The sequence below is a fragment of the Loxodonta africana genome, chromosome 7, assembly GCF_030014295.1.
Source record: "Loxodonta africana isolate mLoxAfr1 chromosome 7, mLoxAfr1.hap2, whole genome shotgun sequence".
NCBI lineage: Eukaryota > Metazoa > Chordata > Mammalia > Proboscidea > Elephantidae > Loxodonta > Loxodonta africana.
In genome coordinates, this window is record NC_087348.1 from 47371214 (window position 1) to 47387266 (window position 16053).

At 40.4% G+C, this 16053-nt stretch overlaps 1 protein-coding gene across 3 annotated transcripts in view; it reads right to left on the reverse strand.

The window, feature by feature from the left end:
* TRIM44 (tripartite motif containing 44) overlaps positions 1 to 16053 on the reverse strand; it is a 138525-nt gene that overhangs the window by 63156 nt on the left and 59316 nt on the right. For all 3 annotated transcript variants that reach the window (XM_003412121.4, XM_064288269.1, XM_064288270.1), the window contains exon 3: positions 11074 to 11313. In XM_003412121.4, coding sequence (XP_003412169.2) covers positions 11074 to 11313 — 240 coding nt within the window. The remainder of the gene's footprint in view (positions 1 to 11073; positions 11314 to 16053) is intronic.

Below are 16053 nucleotides of genomic sequence, written 5' to 3' on the forward strand. Positions count from 1 at the left end.
ATTTTTAGCAGACTGTTAAGGATTTGCAGTAGTGGAGAGGATGCTAATCATCCGTACTCTGATGAGAGAGAAGTAGGGCGGGTGGTGGAGAGAGGGTATAGGGATGGTGGAAGCCTTCTTTGCATTTTGATCAACTAGTGTGTCTTATGGGAACTATAATCTAGTAAGAAAAAAGTCATATAATTTAAATTTAACATGAGTTACGTAACTATCAATGACACAATTAAACCTCAATACCATTTTTTCAATTAAGTTTGGACATTTAAACATAATTGTCCAAGAAAACCTTATGGAAAAAGGTATTCAAACTTTCTCCCATGATTTAGAGCAAGCCCTCCTCACTATCACATATTTTGGTACAATGCTTAAGAGATGGGCTTTCTGAGTTAGAGAAACATGGCTTCAAATTCTGGTTCATCAATTGCAACAGCAAGGCTTTTGACAATTTACTTAACTTTTCTGAGGTTCAGTTTCCTCATCTGCAAATAGGAAATCCTAATCCTTACCTCACAGGGTCGCTACGTGGATTAAAATAAATATGTAAAACACCAAACGTCTAACACATTATAGGTGTTCAACAAATGGTGGCCATTGTTGTACCTTCCCTGAATTGTTAATTAATAACACCTCTAGGATAGAGTAGAGAAGGACAAAGAAGATGGGGCACAAGGTTTTATGCTGCTTACAGACACATGGTTCTTTTCAGAGATAATAATCACTATTATAATGCATGGGGAGGGCCAGGTGAGACTTTCACTGTTGAAAGTGAATGAATGAATGTAAGAACAAATACACACGTATGATTATAAGAGCATTTTCAATAGGTCAGCAGACATTCAGAAGACTGCTGATCTTGGTAGTAAAATATATCTGCATGCTGTTCCTGCTACCAGATATGTACATCCCTATTCTGAAAGCCTGGCTAATTCCTATTCATTCTTTAAGATCAAGCCTCACTCGAAAACTATTCCTCACTGAGAGCCTGAGTGGGGTAATCTCCTTCTGTCTTCCATGTGTGTATGATGCACACTTCTAGGTTAACTGACTCAGCAGCAACAGGTTTGGTTTTTATGGTTTCTAGGTAAATACTTTGAGACAGGAACTAACACGAAAGTACTGTACAATGCCTTCCTCTTCGGATTTCAACTCTTTGAGAAAAGAATTTGTGTTTTGTTCACCTCTGTATTCACTGCACCTAACAGAGTACAAGAGACATAGTAAATAATTATTCAGAAAAGGAAGAAAAGAGGGCATGATGTAAGTAGGATTTAAGAAGCTTAATTTCTAGCCCCGTTATGAGTGAATTCTTGGTCTCAGAGAATCCGAATGTCAGAGCTGAAAGTCTGTTAAACACCAACTTCCATTTAAATGACTTGTTAGATTAAACAATGCTCTCAAATCCCTCTGTAAAACATACTGACTAATGCTCGCCACACCTGGAATGTTCTCAACTGGTAGGCTATACTCTAGTACAACCTCCTATTACTAGTTCCACCAGTAGAAATGTATGTTCACCAAGAACCAAATACATTTGTTCTTGAGCTTATTCATGCCACTTGAACTTGTAATTATAATGACATGTTTTAATTAAATAACAAAAAATGAGTATGAGTGAGCCAGTGAGAAAGAAAATTGTTTCTTCCATGAGTTGTTGCTTCAATGAAAACTATGGTGAACACTTTGGAATCATTTAATAAAGCCGAATTCCTTAAAAATTGCTGTCAACTGTTGACAATAGCAAAAAGTTGGAAGCAACCAAGGTGCCCATCAACGGATGAATGGATACATAAATTATGGTATATTCACACAATGGAATACTAGGCAACGATTAAGAACAATGATGAACCTGTGAAACATTTCATAACATGGAGGAATCTGGAAGGCATTATGCTAAGTGAAATTAGTCAACTGCAAAAGAACAAATATTCTATGAGATCACTATTATAAGAACTCTAGATGAAGTTTAAACACAAAAGAAAATATTCTTTGATGGTTACGAGGGTGGGGAGGGAGAGAGAGGGATATTTACTAACTAGATAGTAGACAAAAATTTTTTTAGGTGAAGGGCAACACATAACAGGGATAGTACAACTAGACTAAACCAAAAACAAATAAGTTTCCTGAATACAACCAAAAGTTTCGAAGGCCAGAGTAGCAGGGACAGGGATCTGGGGACCATCGTTTCAGGGGACATCTGGGCCAACTGGCATAACAAAATGTATTACAAAAACGGTCTGCATTCCACTTTGATGAGAGGCATCTGGGGTCTTAAATGCTAGTAAGTGGCCATCTAACATGCATAAGTTGGTCTCAACCCACCTGGAGCAAAGGAGAATGAAGAACACCAAAGACACAAGGTAAATACGGGCCCAACAGACAGAAAGTGCCATATAAACCAGAGACTCCACCAGCCTGAGGCCAGAAGAACTAGATCGTGCCGGCTACCACCAAATCACTGCCCTAACAGGGAACACGACAGAGAATCCCTGATGGGGCAGCAGAACAGTGGGGTGCAGATCTTAAATTCTCATAAAAAGACCAGGCTTAATGGTCTAAGACTAGAGGGACCCTGACGGTCACAGTCCCCGGACCCTCTGATAGTCCAAGATTAGAACCATTCCCGAAACCAACTCTACAGACATGGATTGGCCTGGACTATAAGACGGACAATGATGCTCGTGAGGAGTGAACTTTGTGGCTCAAGCAGACACATGACACTATGTGGGCAACTCCTGTCTGGTGGCGAGATGACAAGAGGGGGACAGAAGCTGGCTGAATGGACATGGAGAATACAGGATGGAGAGGAGGAATGTGCTGTCTCATTAAGGTGAGAGCAGCTGGGAGTGCACGACGGGGTGTGTATGACTTTTTGTATGAGAGACTGACTTGATTTGTAAACCTTCCCTAAAGCACAATAAATTTTTTAAAAAAGCCGTCAAATTTTTATGTACGTAGGACATGTCTCAGGACATGTACAAAACATTAGAATTATAAAAATCTAAGATTCTGCATTCAGCTTCCTTCGCACGTTCCCCCCACCCTCTCTTTAAAGAGACTGAAACCAGACATCATAAACAGAATGGGAGAAACATGACATGGAACTCCAAACAGCAAACCTATATTCTCAAAGAAAAAGCCTTGACTCTGAACTAAGACCGTACGGATATGTTTTAAGTTAAAATAAGTGTTTAAAGAATGCATATATCATTTTTAATGATTTCCCCATTTCAACTGACTTTTTCTAGTATCTCACTGCAACTCAGTACTCTTCTCTCAAAACGGACAAAAGATGGAAATGTTCATGATATGCAAATACAATAAAGACACGCAATTTTTCAATACTTGACTCTGGCAAAGAGTTTTTTTTTTTTTTTTAATGATATACAGTCATGCATCATTTAACATCCATGAAACATTCTGTGAAACCAGACATTATATAAGTTGGACGTTGTGTGAACACAGTGTCAAATCAGGCCCCTGGAAGCCACTGTCCCCCTGCCCAGGGTAGTCTGGAGGGCAGGGGCCATAAAACATCAGGGCACAGAGACCCCAGGGGCCCAGGGAAGCTCGGTTCAGTCAGCACAGGTTATCCACAACCAAACCCTCTGGCTTTCAAAAAGGACTGGGAAAGTTTCCTTTTGTGTTGTGTTTGGTCCTGTTCTCCGATTCAGATTTCTGAACTCTATTATAACCTATGTGACCATGGACGTACATGCGGTCAGGCGTTGCCCAAACAGACGTTATGTGGTACGTGACTGTAACTCAATTCAGGCAACTACAGGTGAGACAGTCATTTTCAAAACTGGTGATGAGAACATATGCTGATATAATAGTTTTATGGATAGTTTGTTATGATCCACGCAGTCAAATGCCTTAGCATAGTCAATAAAACACAGGTAAACATCTTTCTGGTATTCTCCGCTTTCAACCAGGATCCATTTGACATCAGCAATGATATCCCTAGTTCCACGTCCTCTTCTAAATCCAGTGTGAATTTCTGGCAGCTCCTGGTCAATATACTGCTGCAGCCGCTTTTGAGTATCTTCAGCAAAATTCTGCTTGCGTGTGATATTAATATCGTTCGATAATTTCCACATTCGGTTGGATCACCTTTCTTGGGAATAGGCATAAATATGGATCTCTTCCACCTGGCTGGTCAGGTAGCTGTCTTTCAAATTTCTTGACACAAACGAGTGAACACTTCCAGCGATGCATCCGTTCTTTGAAATATCTCAACTGTCAGTCCATCAATTCCCGGAGCCTTGTTTTTTTGCCTCTGACTTCAGTGCAGCTTGGACTTCTTCCTTCAGTACTAACATTTTTTGATCATATCCTACCTCCTGAAATGGCTGAATGTTGACCAATTCTTTTTGGTATAGTGACTTTGTGTATTTCTACCATCTTCTTATTGATGCTTCCTGTGTCATTTAATATTTTCCCCATAGAATCCTTCAGTACTACAACTTGAGGCTTGAGTTTTTTTCTTCAATTCTTTCAGCTTGAGAAATGCTGAGCATATTCTTCCCTTTTGGTTTTCTATCTCCAGCTCTTTGCACGAGTCATCATAATACTTTACTTTGTCTTCTGGAGCCGCCCTTTGAAATCTGTTCAGCTCTCTCACTTCACTGTTTTTTCCTTTTGCTTTAGCTATTCGATGTTCAAAAGCAAGTTTCAGAGTCTCTTCTGACATCCATTTTGGTCTTTCCTTTCTCTCCTGTCTTTTTAATGACATCTTGCTTTCTTCATGTATGATGTTCTTGATGTCATTCCACAGCTCGTCTGGTCTTTGGTCATTAGTGCTCAGTGCATCAAATTTATCCTTGAGACGGTCTCTAAATTCAGGTGTGAGATATTCAAGGTTGTACTTTGGCTCTCCTGTACTTGTTCTAATTTTCTTCAGTTCCAACTTGAACTTGCACGTGAGTAATTGATGGTCTGATCCACAGTCACCCCCTGGCCTTGTTCTGACTGATGATATTGAGCTTTGCCATCATCTCTTCCCACAGATGTGGTCGATTTGATCCCTGTGTATTCCATCTGGCAAGGTCCATGTGTACAGTCAGTCACCGTCTATCTTGGTGAAAAAGGTATTTGCAATGAAGAAGTCATCGGTCTTGCAAAATTCTATCATTCAGTCTCCATATCATTTCTATCACCAAGGCCGTATTTTCCAACTACCGGTCCTTCATTTCCAACTTTTGCATTCCAATCACCAGTAATTATCAGTGCATCCTGAATGCATGCTTTGATCAACTTCAGACTGCAGAAGTTGGTAAAAGTCTTCAATTTCTTCATCTTTTGCCTTAATGGTTGGTGTGTAAATTTGAGGTAGTCACATTAACTGTTCTTCCTTGTAGGCATATGGATGTTACCCTATCACTGACAGCATTGTGCTTCAGAGCAGATCTTAGAATGTTCTTTTCGATGATGAATGCAATGCCTTTCCTCTTCAGGTTGTCATTCCCTGCACAGTAGACCATACGATTGTCCAATTCAAAATGGCCAATACCAGTCCATTTCAGCTCACTAATGCCTAGAATATCAATCTTTATGCGTTCGATTTCATTTTTGACTTCTAATTTTCCTGATTTCATACTTTGTACATTCCATGTTCTGATTATTAATGGATGCTTGCAGCTGTTTCTTCTCATTTTTTTCATGTCACATCAGCAAATGAAGGTCCTGAAGGCTTAACTCCATCCACATCCTTAAGGTCGATTCTACTTTGAGGAGGCAGCTCTTCCCCAGTGGTATTTTGAGTGCCTTCCAACCTGAGGGGCTCATCTTCTGGCACTGTATCGGACAGTGTTTTGCTATTATTCATAATTCACTAGCTAATTCTTTTCAGAAGTAGACCGCCAGGTCCTTCTTCCTAGTCTGTCTTAGTCTAGAAGCTTAGCTGAAATCTGTCCACCATGGGTGACCCTGCTGGTATTTGAATATTGGTGGCATACCTTCCAGAATCACAGCAACACATAAGCCCCCACAGTACGACAAACTGATGATGCATGTGGAGAATGGGAATTCTGGAACACTTAATTGTGCTCATGAGGAATCCATACATGGATCAAGAGGCAGTCGTTTGAACAGAGCAAGAGGATACTGCATGGCTTAAAGTCAGAAAAGTTGTGCATCAGATTGTATCATTTCACCATGCTTATTCAATCTGTGTTCTGAGCAAATAATCAGAGAAGCTGGACTATATGAAGAATGGGGCATCAGGATTGGAGGAATACTCATTAACAACCTGCTTTATGCAGATGACACAACCTCACTTGCTGAAAGTGAAGAGGATTTGAAGCACTTACTGATGAAGATCAAAGACCACAGCCTTCAGTATGGATTACAACTCAACATAATGAAAACAAAAATCCTCACAACTGGACCAATAAGCAGCATGATGATAAACAGAGAAGAGATTGAAGTTGTCAAGGATTTCATTTTATTTGGATCTACAACCAACACTCATGGTAGCAGCAGTCAAGAAATCATAAGACGCACTGCACTGGGCAAATCAGCTGCAAAAGACCTCTTTAAAGTGTTGAAAAGCAAAGACGTCACCTTGAGGACTAAGGTGCGCCTGACACAAGCTGTGGTGTTTTCAATTGCCTCATATGCACGAGAAAGTTGGACAACTAATAAGGAAGACTGAAGAACTCACATCTTTTGAGTTGTGGTGTTGGCGAGGAATACTGAATATACCACGGACAACCAAAAGAAAGAACAGATCTGTTTTAAAAGAGTACAACCAGGTTTCTCCTCAGAAGCAAGGCTGGAGAGACTGTTTCACGTACTGTACACATGTTATCAGGAGGGATCAGTCAATGGAGAAAGACATCATGCTTGGTGAAGCAGAGGGTCAAAGAAAAAGAGGAAGACCCTCAACGAGATGGACTGACACAGCAGCTACAACAATGTGCCCATGCACAGCAACACTGGTGAGGATGGCGCAGGACCAGGCAGTGTTTTGTTCTGTTGTGCACAGGGTCGCTCTGAGTCGGAACTGACTTGCTGGCACCTAACAACAACATGGATAGTTTGTAGGTATGTACAAGAGCCAAAAGATGTCCATACCTGTGACTCAGTAATTACTCCCAGGAATATGACGCTAAAAATATTCATGAAACTGATTTATATACATTCACTACAATATTATAAATGACAGAAGTTGGAAATAACCCAAAATGCAACAATGAGGTAAAAATTGAATTTGAATCTTTGATTCAGAATTTGAACATTATGTCTATGAAGAATTTCTAATAATACGAGGAAACTTTTAACTTTGAAAAGAAAAATAAAACAAATACACTAATCTATCAGTTTAGTGGTGTGTGTGTTTTTACTTTGTGCTGTGTCTATAATTTTGAAATATTCTATCATGATTAAGAAAGCAACAAACTTTATTTACTTAGTTATTGAAGAGTAATTTTGGACTGTATACTGGACATTTTGAGTATAATGTTACAAAAATCTGGTTCCTACTTAAATCTTCTATCTTAGCAGGTAGACAACTTGTTTAGGTTCAGAATGCATGTCCTGGATCACTTTTGTGGGCTGTGGTTCAGATGTCAATGCAGTTTACAAAGCCTCTGCAATGCTATTCTGGTCTGCCCCACAATGTGTTACTCAGATGATAGAACTTAGTGCCACAGTCTCCACAGTGCTTGCTGGGGAGGAGAAGTACCGACTAATTTCTATAGGGCAGGGGCGGAAGACAAGCTTCCACCCACTGACTCAGGCAGGGAGGGGTACCGCCTAGTTAACACAGGGGTAGGAGGCAGAAGTAAAGAGTTCAGTCCACAGTCTCTGAAGAACAGGGGAGGGGTGCTACAGGGGAGGGGTGCTACAGGGCAGGGGTGGAAGTCAGAGTACTGCCAACAGGCTCCATGAGAGCGGGGCATTACTCATTACTGCAGTGGGATGGCGGAGGAGGAAAGTCAGAGTTTCACACACAGGCTCTCTGGGGGAAGAATGACGCCTCATTACTGCAGGAGAGGGTACAAAACAGGTTTTCACCTTCCTGGCTCCACCACCGCAGTGCCCACTGAAGTAGATAAGGGGGTACAGCTTTTTTCCTAGATAAGGCAGGTATGGTTAAAGAGCTTCTCTAATGCTGGGCCGCCCTTTTCCCAGACCTTTGTCTGGAGAGAGTAGGCTTTACTTGGGACTCATTTTTTGTAGCTGGGTCCTTTGGTGTTTTTGGTTTGCAGGCTCCTCTAACACCACACTAGGACACATAGAAAGTAAGAAAAAACCCCAGGGAACTCACTGTCATGTAGTTCTTCAAATCCCAAGGTCCCAAGCCAGTCTGCCATCTTTTCAACACCTTTCAGAATCTTCTGATAGGTGACTTAATATATTTTGTTCAGGGATTATTATTATAATTAGCAAGAGGAGTAAAATGCAATGTGTTTGCTCCATCTTGTTCAGATCCAGAAGATGCAATTTGCTTTTAAATGCCTTGAAAAATAAGATGGATTGATGAATGGAAGGCTGAAAAGATTGCTAGATTTGTAATGAAGCAAGTACAGTAAAATGTTAACGGTAGAATCTAGGTGATGGATATATAGGTACAATCTGTAAAATGCTTTCAACTTTGCTATATGTTTGAAAATTTTCATAATAAAATATTGGAGGGGGATCTTTTGACTAAATTCAAAATGCAAATGATTTTTTAAAAAGTTCCAAGGTGTATAAAGGGAAGAAAAGAGGACTAAAAAGAAAGATTGTTAGAAGAATGGAATTAAGAACCATAAAATTTTCCATTTTTACTGAATTCCTCTGTTGAGTGTAAAAGATGTACCAGAAATTTGCTCTGACCAATCAGTTACCAGATTAGCTGGAACAAGAGACTATTAGATGATAACAGCTCTTTACAAAAGCCCTAGCAAGCTGAATGCTACTTCTTTTTTTTAATAGCTTATTTTGTTCACAGCTTGGTCCTTAGGCTTGTCAGCTCTTGCATTCATAAGAGTAATTCCATCAGAGTTAACAAGCATAGTGCAATTCAGGTGCTTACAGGACGGTTAATGTTGGGGAGGGACTAAATACATTATTTTAAATGACAAGAGGGGGGATAGAGCTCAAATTGAATCTTTATTTTTAAGAAAACAACCTCATCAACACAGAATAAATGTGAGAGTCCAATTTGAGGGGGGCTGGGGACAAACTTATATCACCGATCCCTTGAGTTGACTTTGGTTGAACTTTAAGCTTATTAAGACACAAAGTTAAGAAAAAAACACACAAAGTGACTGCCTCAACGTTGTAAAAGGTCTCAGGGATGCAAAACAGTCTAGGACACTGATTGTTCTAATTCTTCCCAAGATACAACTGGCATGCTTGTCAGTGTCTCTGCATTTCTCTGCCATCTCAATATTCCATCTGTAAAATAGAGATAACTGGCGGAGTACTGATGTAGGGATTAAATGAAAGGATAAATGTAAGTGCTCCGTTCCCTATGTAGAAGCTTACCTAGGCGCACACACAATTCTGTGGAGGATGAATGAAAACAACAGGAGTTATTGTTTGCACACACACTGATGAGAAGTAATCAAGAACCCCGGATAGATGCAGCAGGTAATTGTCCAATAGTCTCTTGCATTTCCTGTCAGTCAGGATGGCCTGGACAATATCTGCCTCGTGGATTATACCTGGACTCTCCTATTAGCTGGTTTATTCTATGGCCAGGCTCTCTTGGGCCAAGGCAAGACTGCCAGTTAAGGTTGAGCTCACTGAGTCAGCAGCAGTCCTGAAAGTCCATAGGACTCTTCTAGGTCTTCTTATAGAAGAGTCTAGCCTAAATCTGACATAAACTTGACCTAAATTTTCAACATAATGCTGATGAACATCTTCCCAGTGGGTAAAATACGTTATTAGTTTGTATGTTTTTTAAATGGCTGCCTTAAATTATTTTTTAGAAATAGGTTCTAAACAGGGCTTCAGACCAGTTCTTGCCAGTTCAGTCATGGCCAAGGAAGCAAAACCAGAGTAGATTTGATTTTTTAAAATTTGGGTAAACTGGAAGGATAACCAGAGTGGGAAAAATGACGGATTGAAGCCCTGCTGGAAACCTAATCTCCCTCTTAGAAAACAAGGGCAGCATACACGCTGCATAACAATCAAATCTCTTGCCCACTGGATTTTGAGTAGAGTAGAAAACAGAGGTGCCCTGTTCAAAGACGGTGGCCGAACAAGCTGCTATGAATGTGTGTCACTTGCCACAGTACTGCCAAGAGTCCATTTTCGCACATTACGCTCCTGAAAGAGCCCATTACACCTTTCTGAGTCTCCCATTCCAGTGCTTCGACTTGTAATTTTTCCTGTTCTGGTTGTGGTCCCGGATCACCCAAATATAAAAAATTCCAGTCTGTTCACTTTTCCCTTCACTGGCCACGACTGAACTGGTTCAAACTGCTTCAAAGCTCTGGTTCTAAATGCTTCAGTATGTTGTTTGGTAAAATGCCTAAGACCCTGTTATTCTTGTCAGAAAATAACAATGAATACCGTGTCTAACATTTGTACAGTGATTCAATATTTACCTTGTATCTTCTGTTCACACTGTCTTTTTACGGTCTTCACAATGCCCTATCCTACATGCCTCTCTTAATAAGTTATGCCCCTAATTAATACAGTTGGCTCCAAATAAAATCCAGCTTGAGGCACCCATTCACTTCCCCACAGAATCAGTCCAAAATGTTCCATTCGGGCATGCCTTATGCTCTACTTCCTGATCTGTTCTCATCCAGCCCAGTTCTCATTTGTATGATGACTTTCTTTATAGACTCAACCTACTCCTCGAATCTGTCAATTGCCTTCTCTCTGGCTCTGATTTCTGGCCTCCCGTCTTAACTGTGATTAGTATCCGTCCTACTGACCATACTTCTTCAGATAATGGTGGATATAGTGGCCAATACTTCTGTACTGTTACACAACAGTGTAAACACGTATACCCTATGTAAACTTTCAGTTCATTTTCAGGGACCACAGGAGGCATTTCCAGAGCTAACAAATATGGCAGTCACTTTCTTCCTATTTCTCCTGCTATTAATAATTGTGGGGATTCTCCTTTACCTCTGCCTTTGGCTCAGCTGATTCATTAGAGGTATCAAGTTGTTCCTTGGCTTGGGCCATCTGAGTCATCAACCTGTCCATATGGGATTGGATGTCTGCCAGTATCTCAGTCACATGAGCCGTGGCCATTGCCTCCTGGATGTCCACTAGATGAAGGGCCTTCTGTTCCTCATCAGCAATCACTTTCTGAACTTTCTTAAACTCCTGCTGTATGAACATCTTCATCTGGTCCCGCGTTACCTGTAGAACAAGAAGTAGGAAACATAAAATTTAGAGACACAAAGAGAAGTACACAGATACCGCTGTCAGTGCTAGGCAGCCCTGAACAAGATACAAACCATGGTTCCTATCCGATCCTGAAGATTTTGGAATATCCTCTAAATAGTGTTCCTCTAATAGCTTTGATGATTTTTTTCCTGCTAATCTTTTTTTTTTTTTAATTAGTTTTTATTGTGCTTTAAGTGAAAGTTTACAAATCAAGTCAGTTCCTCATACAAAAATTTATACACGCCTTGCTATACACTCCTAATTGCTCTCCTCACAATGAGACAGCATACTCCTTCCCTCCACTCTCTCTCCTCATGTCCATTTGGGTAGCTTCTGGCCCCCTCTGCCCCCTCATCTCCCCTCCAGACAGGGAATGCCAACACAGGCTCATGTATTGACTTGATCCAAGAAGCCTGTTCTTCACCAGTAACATTTTCCATCCTATATTCCAGTCCAATTGCTAACAGAAGGTCTGGGGACCGTGACCTCCGGGGTCCTTCTGGTCTGACCATTAAGTCTGGTCTTTTTACAAGAATTTGGGGTCTGCACCCCACTGCTGTCCTGCTCCCTCAGGAGTTCTCTGTTGTTTTTTGCCTGTCAGGGCAGTCATCGGTTGTTGCTGGGCACCATCTAGTTCTTCTGGTCTCAGGCTGATGTACTCTCTGGTTTATGTGGTCCTTTCTGTCTCTTAGGCTCATAGTTACCTTGATGCATCTTAGATTGCCACTTGCTAGCATTTAAGACCCCAAACGTCACTCCACAAAGTGGGATGCAGTATGTTTTCTTAATAGATTTTATTATGCCAATTGACTTAGATGTCCCCTGAACCCATGGTCCCCAAACTCCCGCCCCTGCTTTGCTGGCCTTTGAAGCATTTAGTTTCTTCAGGAAACTTCTTTGCTTTTGGTTTAATCCAGTTGTGTTGGCCTCTCCTGTACCATGTGTCTTTCCCTTCACCTAAAATAAAACTTATCTATTATCTAATTAGTGAAAACACCTCTCCCTCTCTCCCTCCCTCCTCTCATAATCATCAAAGAATATTTTCTTCTCTGTTAAAACTATTTGTCCAGTTCTTATAAGAGTGGTCTTATACAATATTTGTCCTTTTGCAACTGACTAATTTCACTCAGCATAATTTCTTCCAGATTTCTCCATGTTATGAAAGATTTCATGGATTCATCATTGTTCTTTATCAATGCGTAGTATTCCACTGTATGAAATATACCATAATTTATTTATCCATTCATCTGTTGATGGGCACCTTGGTTGTTTCCATCTTTTTGCTATTATAAACAGTGCTGCGATGAACATGGGTGTGCACATATCTGTTTGTGTAAAGGCTCTTAATTCTCTAGGATATATTCCAAGGAGTGGGATTGCTGGATCGTATGGTAGTTCTATTTCTAGTCTTTTAAGGAAGCGCCAAATCAATTTCCAAAGTGCTTGTACCATTTACATCCCCACCACCCTGCTAATCTCTTTGCCTTTTTCATTCTTCAGGAAGTAATTCCTCATCCCTTCTTTTTGCCTTTCATAATTTTTATATGAATACATAGATTTCTCATATGCAAGTTCAAGCTGAAGCTGAAGAAAATTAAACAAGCCCACAAGAGCCAAAGTACAACCTTAAGTATATCCCACCTGAATTTAGAGACCATCTAATAGATTTGATCTTATGAACACTAATGACTGAAGACCAGACGAGTTGTGGAATGACATCAAGGACATCATACATGATGAAAGCAAAAGGTCATTAAAAAGACAGGAAAGAAAGAGAAGACCAAAATAAAGGTTAGAAGAGACTTGCTCTTGAACGTAGAGCAGCTGAAGCACACAATAGAAATAAAGACCTGAACAGAACATTTCAAAGGGCAGCTTGAGAAGACATAGTACTATAATGAAATGGGCAAAGACCTGGAGTTAGAAAACCAAAAGGGAGAAACATGTTCAGCATTTCTCAAGTTGAAAGAACTGAGGAAAAAATTCAAGCCTCGAGTTGCAATACTGAAGGATTCTATGGAGAAAATACTAGACGATGCAGGAAGCATCAAAAGAAGATGGAAGGAATACACAGGGTCATTATACCAAAAAGAACTGGCTGACTTTCAGCCATTTCAGGAGGTACCATATGAGCAGAAACCAGTGATAGTGAAGGAAGAAGTCCAAGCTGCACCGAAGGCATAGTGGAAAACAAGGCTCCAGGAATTGATGGAATACCAATTGAGATGTTTCAACAAATGGATGCATCGCTAGAAGTGCTCACTTATCTATGCTACGAAATTTAGAAGACAGCTACTTGGTCAGCTAACTAGACAAGAGTCATATTTATGCCTATTCTCAAGAAGGGTGATCCAACCAAATGCAGATATGATTGAACCATATAATTACATCACACACAACTGAAATTTTTGCTGGAAATCATTTGAAAGCAGTTGAAGCAGTGAGTCAACAAGAAACTGCCAGAAATTCAAGCTGGATTCAGGAGAGGACCTGGAATGGGGGATATCACTGCTAATGTCAGATGGATCTTGGCTGAAAGCAGAGAATACCAGAAAGATGTTTACCTGTGTTTTATCGCAGGGTTTTCAAAGACATTTGACTGTGTGGATCACAATAAATTACTGATAACATTGTGAAGAATGGGAATTCCATAACACTTAAGCGTGCTCATGCGGAACTTGTACATAGACCAAGAGGCAGTTGTTCAAACAGAATAAGGTGATACTGCGTGGTTTAAAATCAAGAAAAGGTGTGCATCAGGGTTGTTATCCTTTCACCATAATTATTCAATCTGTATGCTGAGCAAATAATCAGAGAAGCTAAACTATATGAAGAAGGAAGAACAGGCATCAGGATTGGAGGAGGACTCATTAGCAACCTGTGTTATGCAGAAGACACAACCCTGCTTGCTAAAAGTGAAGAGGGCTTGAAGTACTTACTGACGAAGATCCAAGACTACAGCCTTCAGTATGGATTACACCTCAACTTAATGAAAACAAAAATCCTCACAACTGAATAATAAGCAGGACCATGATAAGTGGAGAAAATATTGAAGTTGTCAGGAATTTCATTTTACTTGGATTCACAATCAACACGTATGGAAGCAGCAGTCAAGAAATCAAACAATGCATTGCATTGGGCAAATTTGCTGCAAAAGAGCTTGTTGAAGTGTTAAAAAGTGAAGATGTCACTTTGAGGACCAAGGTGCACTCGACACAAGCCATGTTATTTTCTATAGCCTCCTATGCATGCGAAAGCTGGACAGTGAATGATGAAGACCAAAGAAGAACTAATGCCTCTGAATTACTGTGTTGGCAAAGAATACTGAATATACCATACACACCTTTCCTACAAGAAGCACAGCCAGAATGTTTCTCAGACGCGAGGATTTCAAGATTGGTTTCACGTACTTTGGACACATTATCAGGAGGAACCAATCTCTGAGAAGGATATCACCCTTGGTAAAGTAGAAAGTCAGTGAAAAAGATTAAGACCCTCAATGAGATAGATTGATACAATGGCTGCAACAACAGGTTCAAATATAGCAACAGCTGTGAGAATGGTGCAGGACTGGGCTGTGTTTCATTCTGTTGTACATAGGGTCGCCATGAGTTGGAACCAACTCAACATCACCTAACAATAATACATAATTACTTAAAAAAAAAAAATTTTTTTTTTTTATATATTTATCCAGTAACCAGTTGCTATCAAGTCAATTCTGACTCATGGTGACCCCATGTTGTTATCAGAGTAAACCTGTGGTCTGCAGGGTTTTAAAAAGCTGATTTTTTAGAAGTATATCACCAGGCCTTACTTCTGAGGTACATCTGGGTAGACAAAAAATGGAAATGCTCATGATATGCAAATGAAAATAAAGACATACCATTTTTTAAAAATACCTGACTTTGGCAAAGAGTGCATTCCACAATAGATCATGGGGATGGCACAGGACTGGGCAGTGCTCCTTTCTGTTGTGCATGGGGTTGCCATGAGTTGAAGGGCAAGTCGACAGCAGTCAACAATGAAAGTGATGTAAAAACTCATGCTGTTGTAAGAATTAAAAAGTAAAAATAATGCAAGTAAACTTTCAACCCAGTGTCAGCATTATTGTTAGTTGCTGTTAGCTGCTGTCAAGTTGGTCCCCGACTCATGACAACACCAGGCACAATGAGACCAGACTGTGTGATCCACAGGCTTCACTGGCTGATTTGTGGAAGTAGATAACCAGGTGTTTCTTCCTAGTCATCTTAGTCTGGAAGCTCTGCTGAAACCTGTTCAGCATTACAACAGCACACAAGCCTCCACTGACAGACAGGTGGTGGCTGCACGTGAGGTACACTGGCCAGGAATCAAATCCAGTTCTCCAGCATGAAAGGCAAGAATTCTACCACTAAACCACCATTGCCCCAGTCAGGCTTATATTACCTTGCTATTATTGCCATTACTGCTAGACAGTAATTGCCATTACTGCTAGACAGTAATCAGTTATAAATCAATTGGGAAAAGAGAGATGATGCAATAAATTTTGTGTAACTATAAAGTACATAGCCCAATCTTTTAAAGCTGTGCTTCTTAAACTTTAATGTGCACATGAATAAAATGGGGATCTTGTTAAAAATGCAGATTCTAACTCAGTAGATCTAAGGTGGGGGCCAAAATTCTGCGTTTTTAACAAGCTCCCAGGTGATGCAGATGCTTGTGTACGTGGACCCT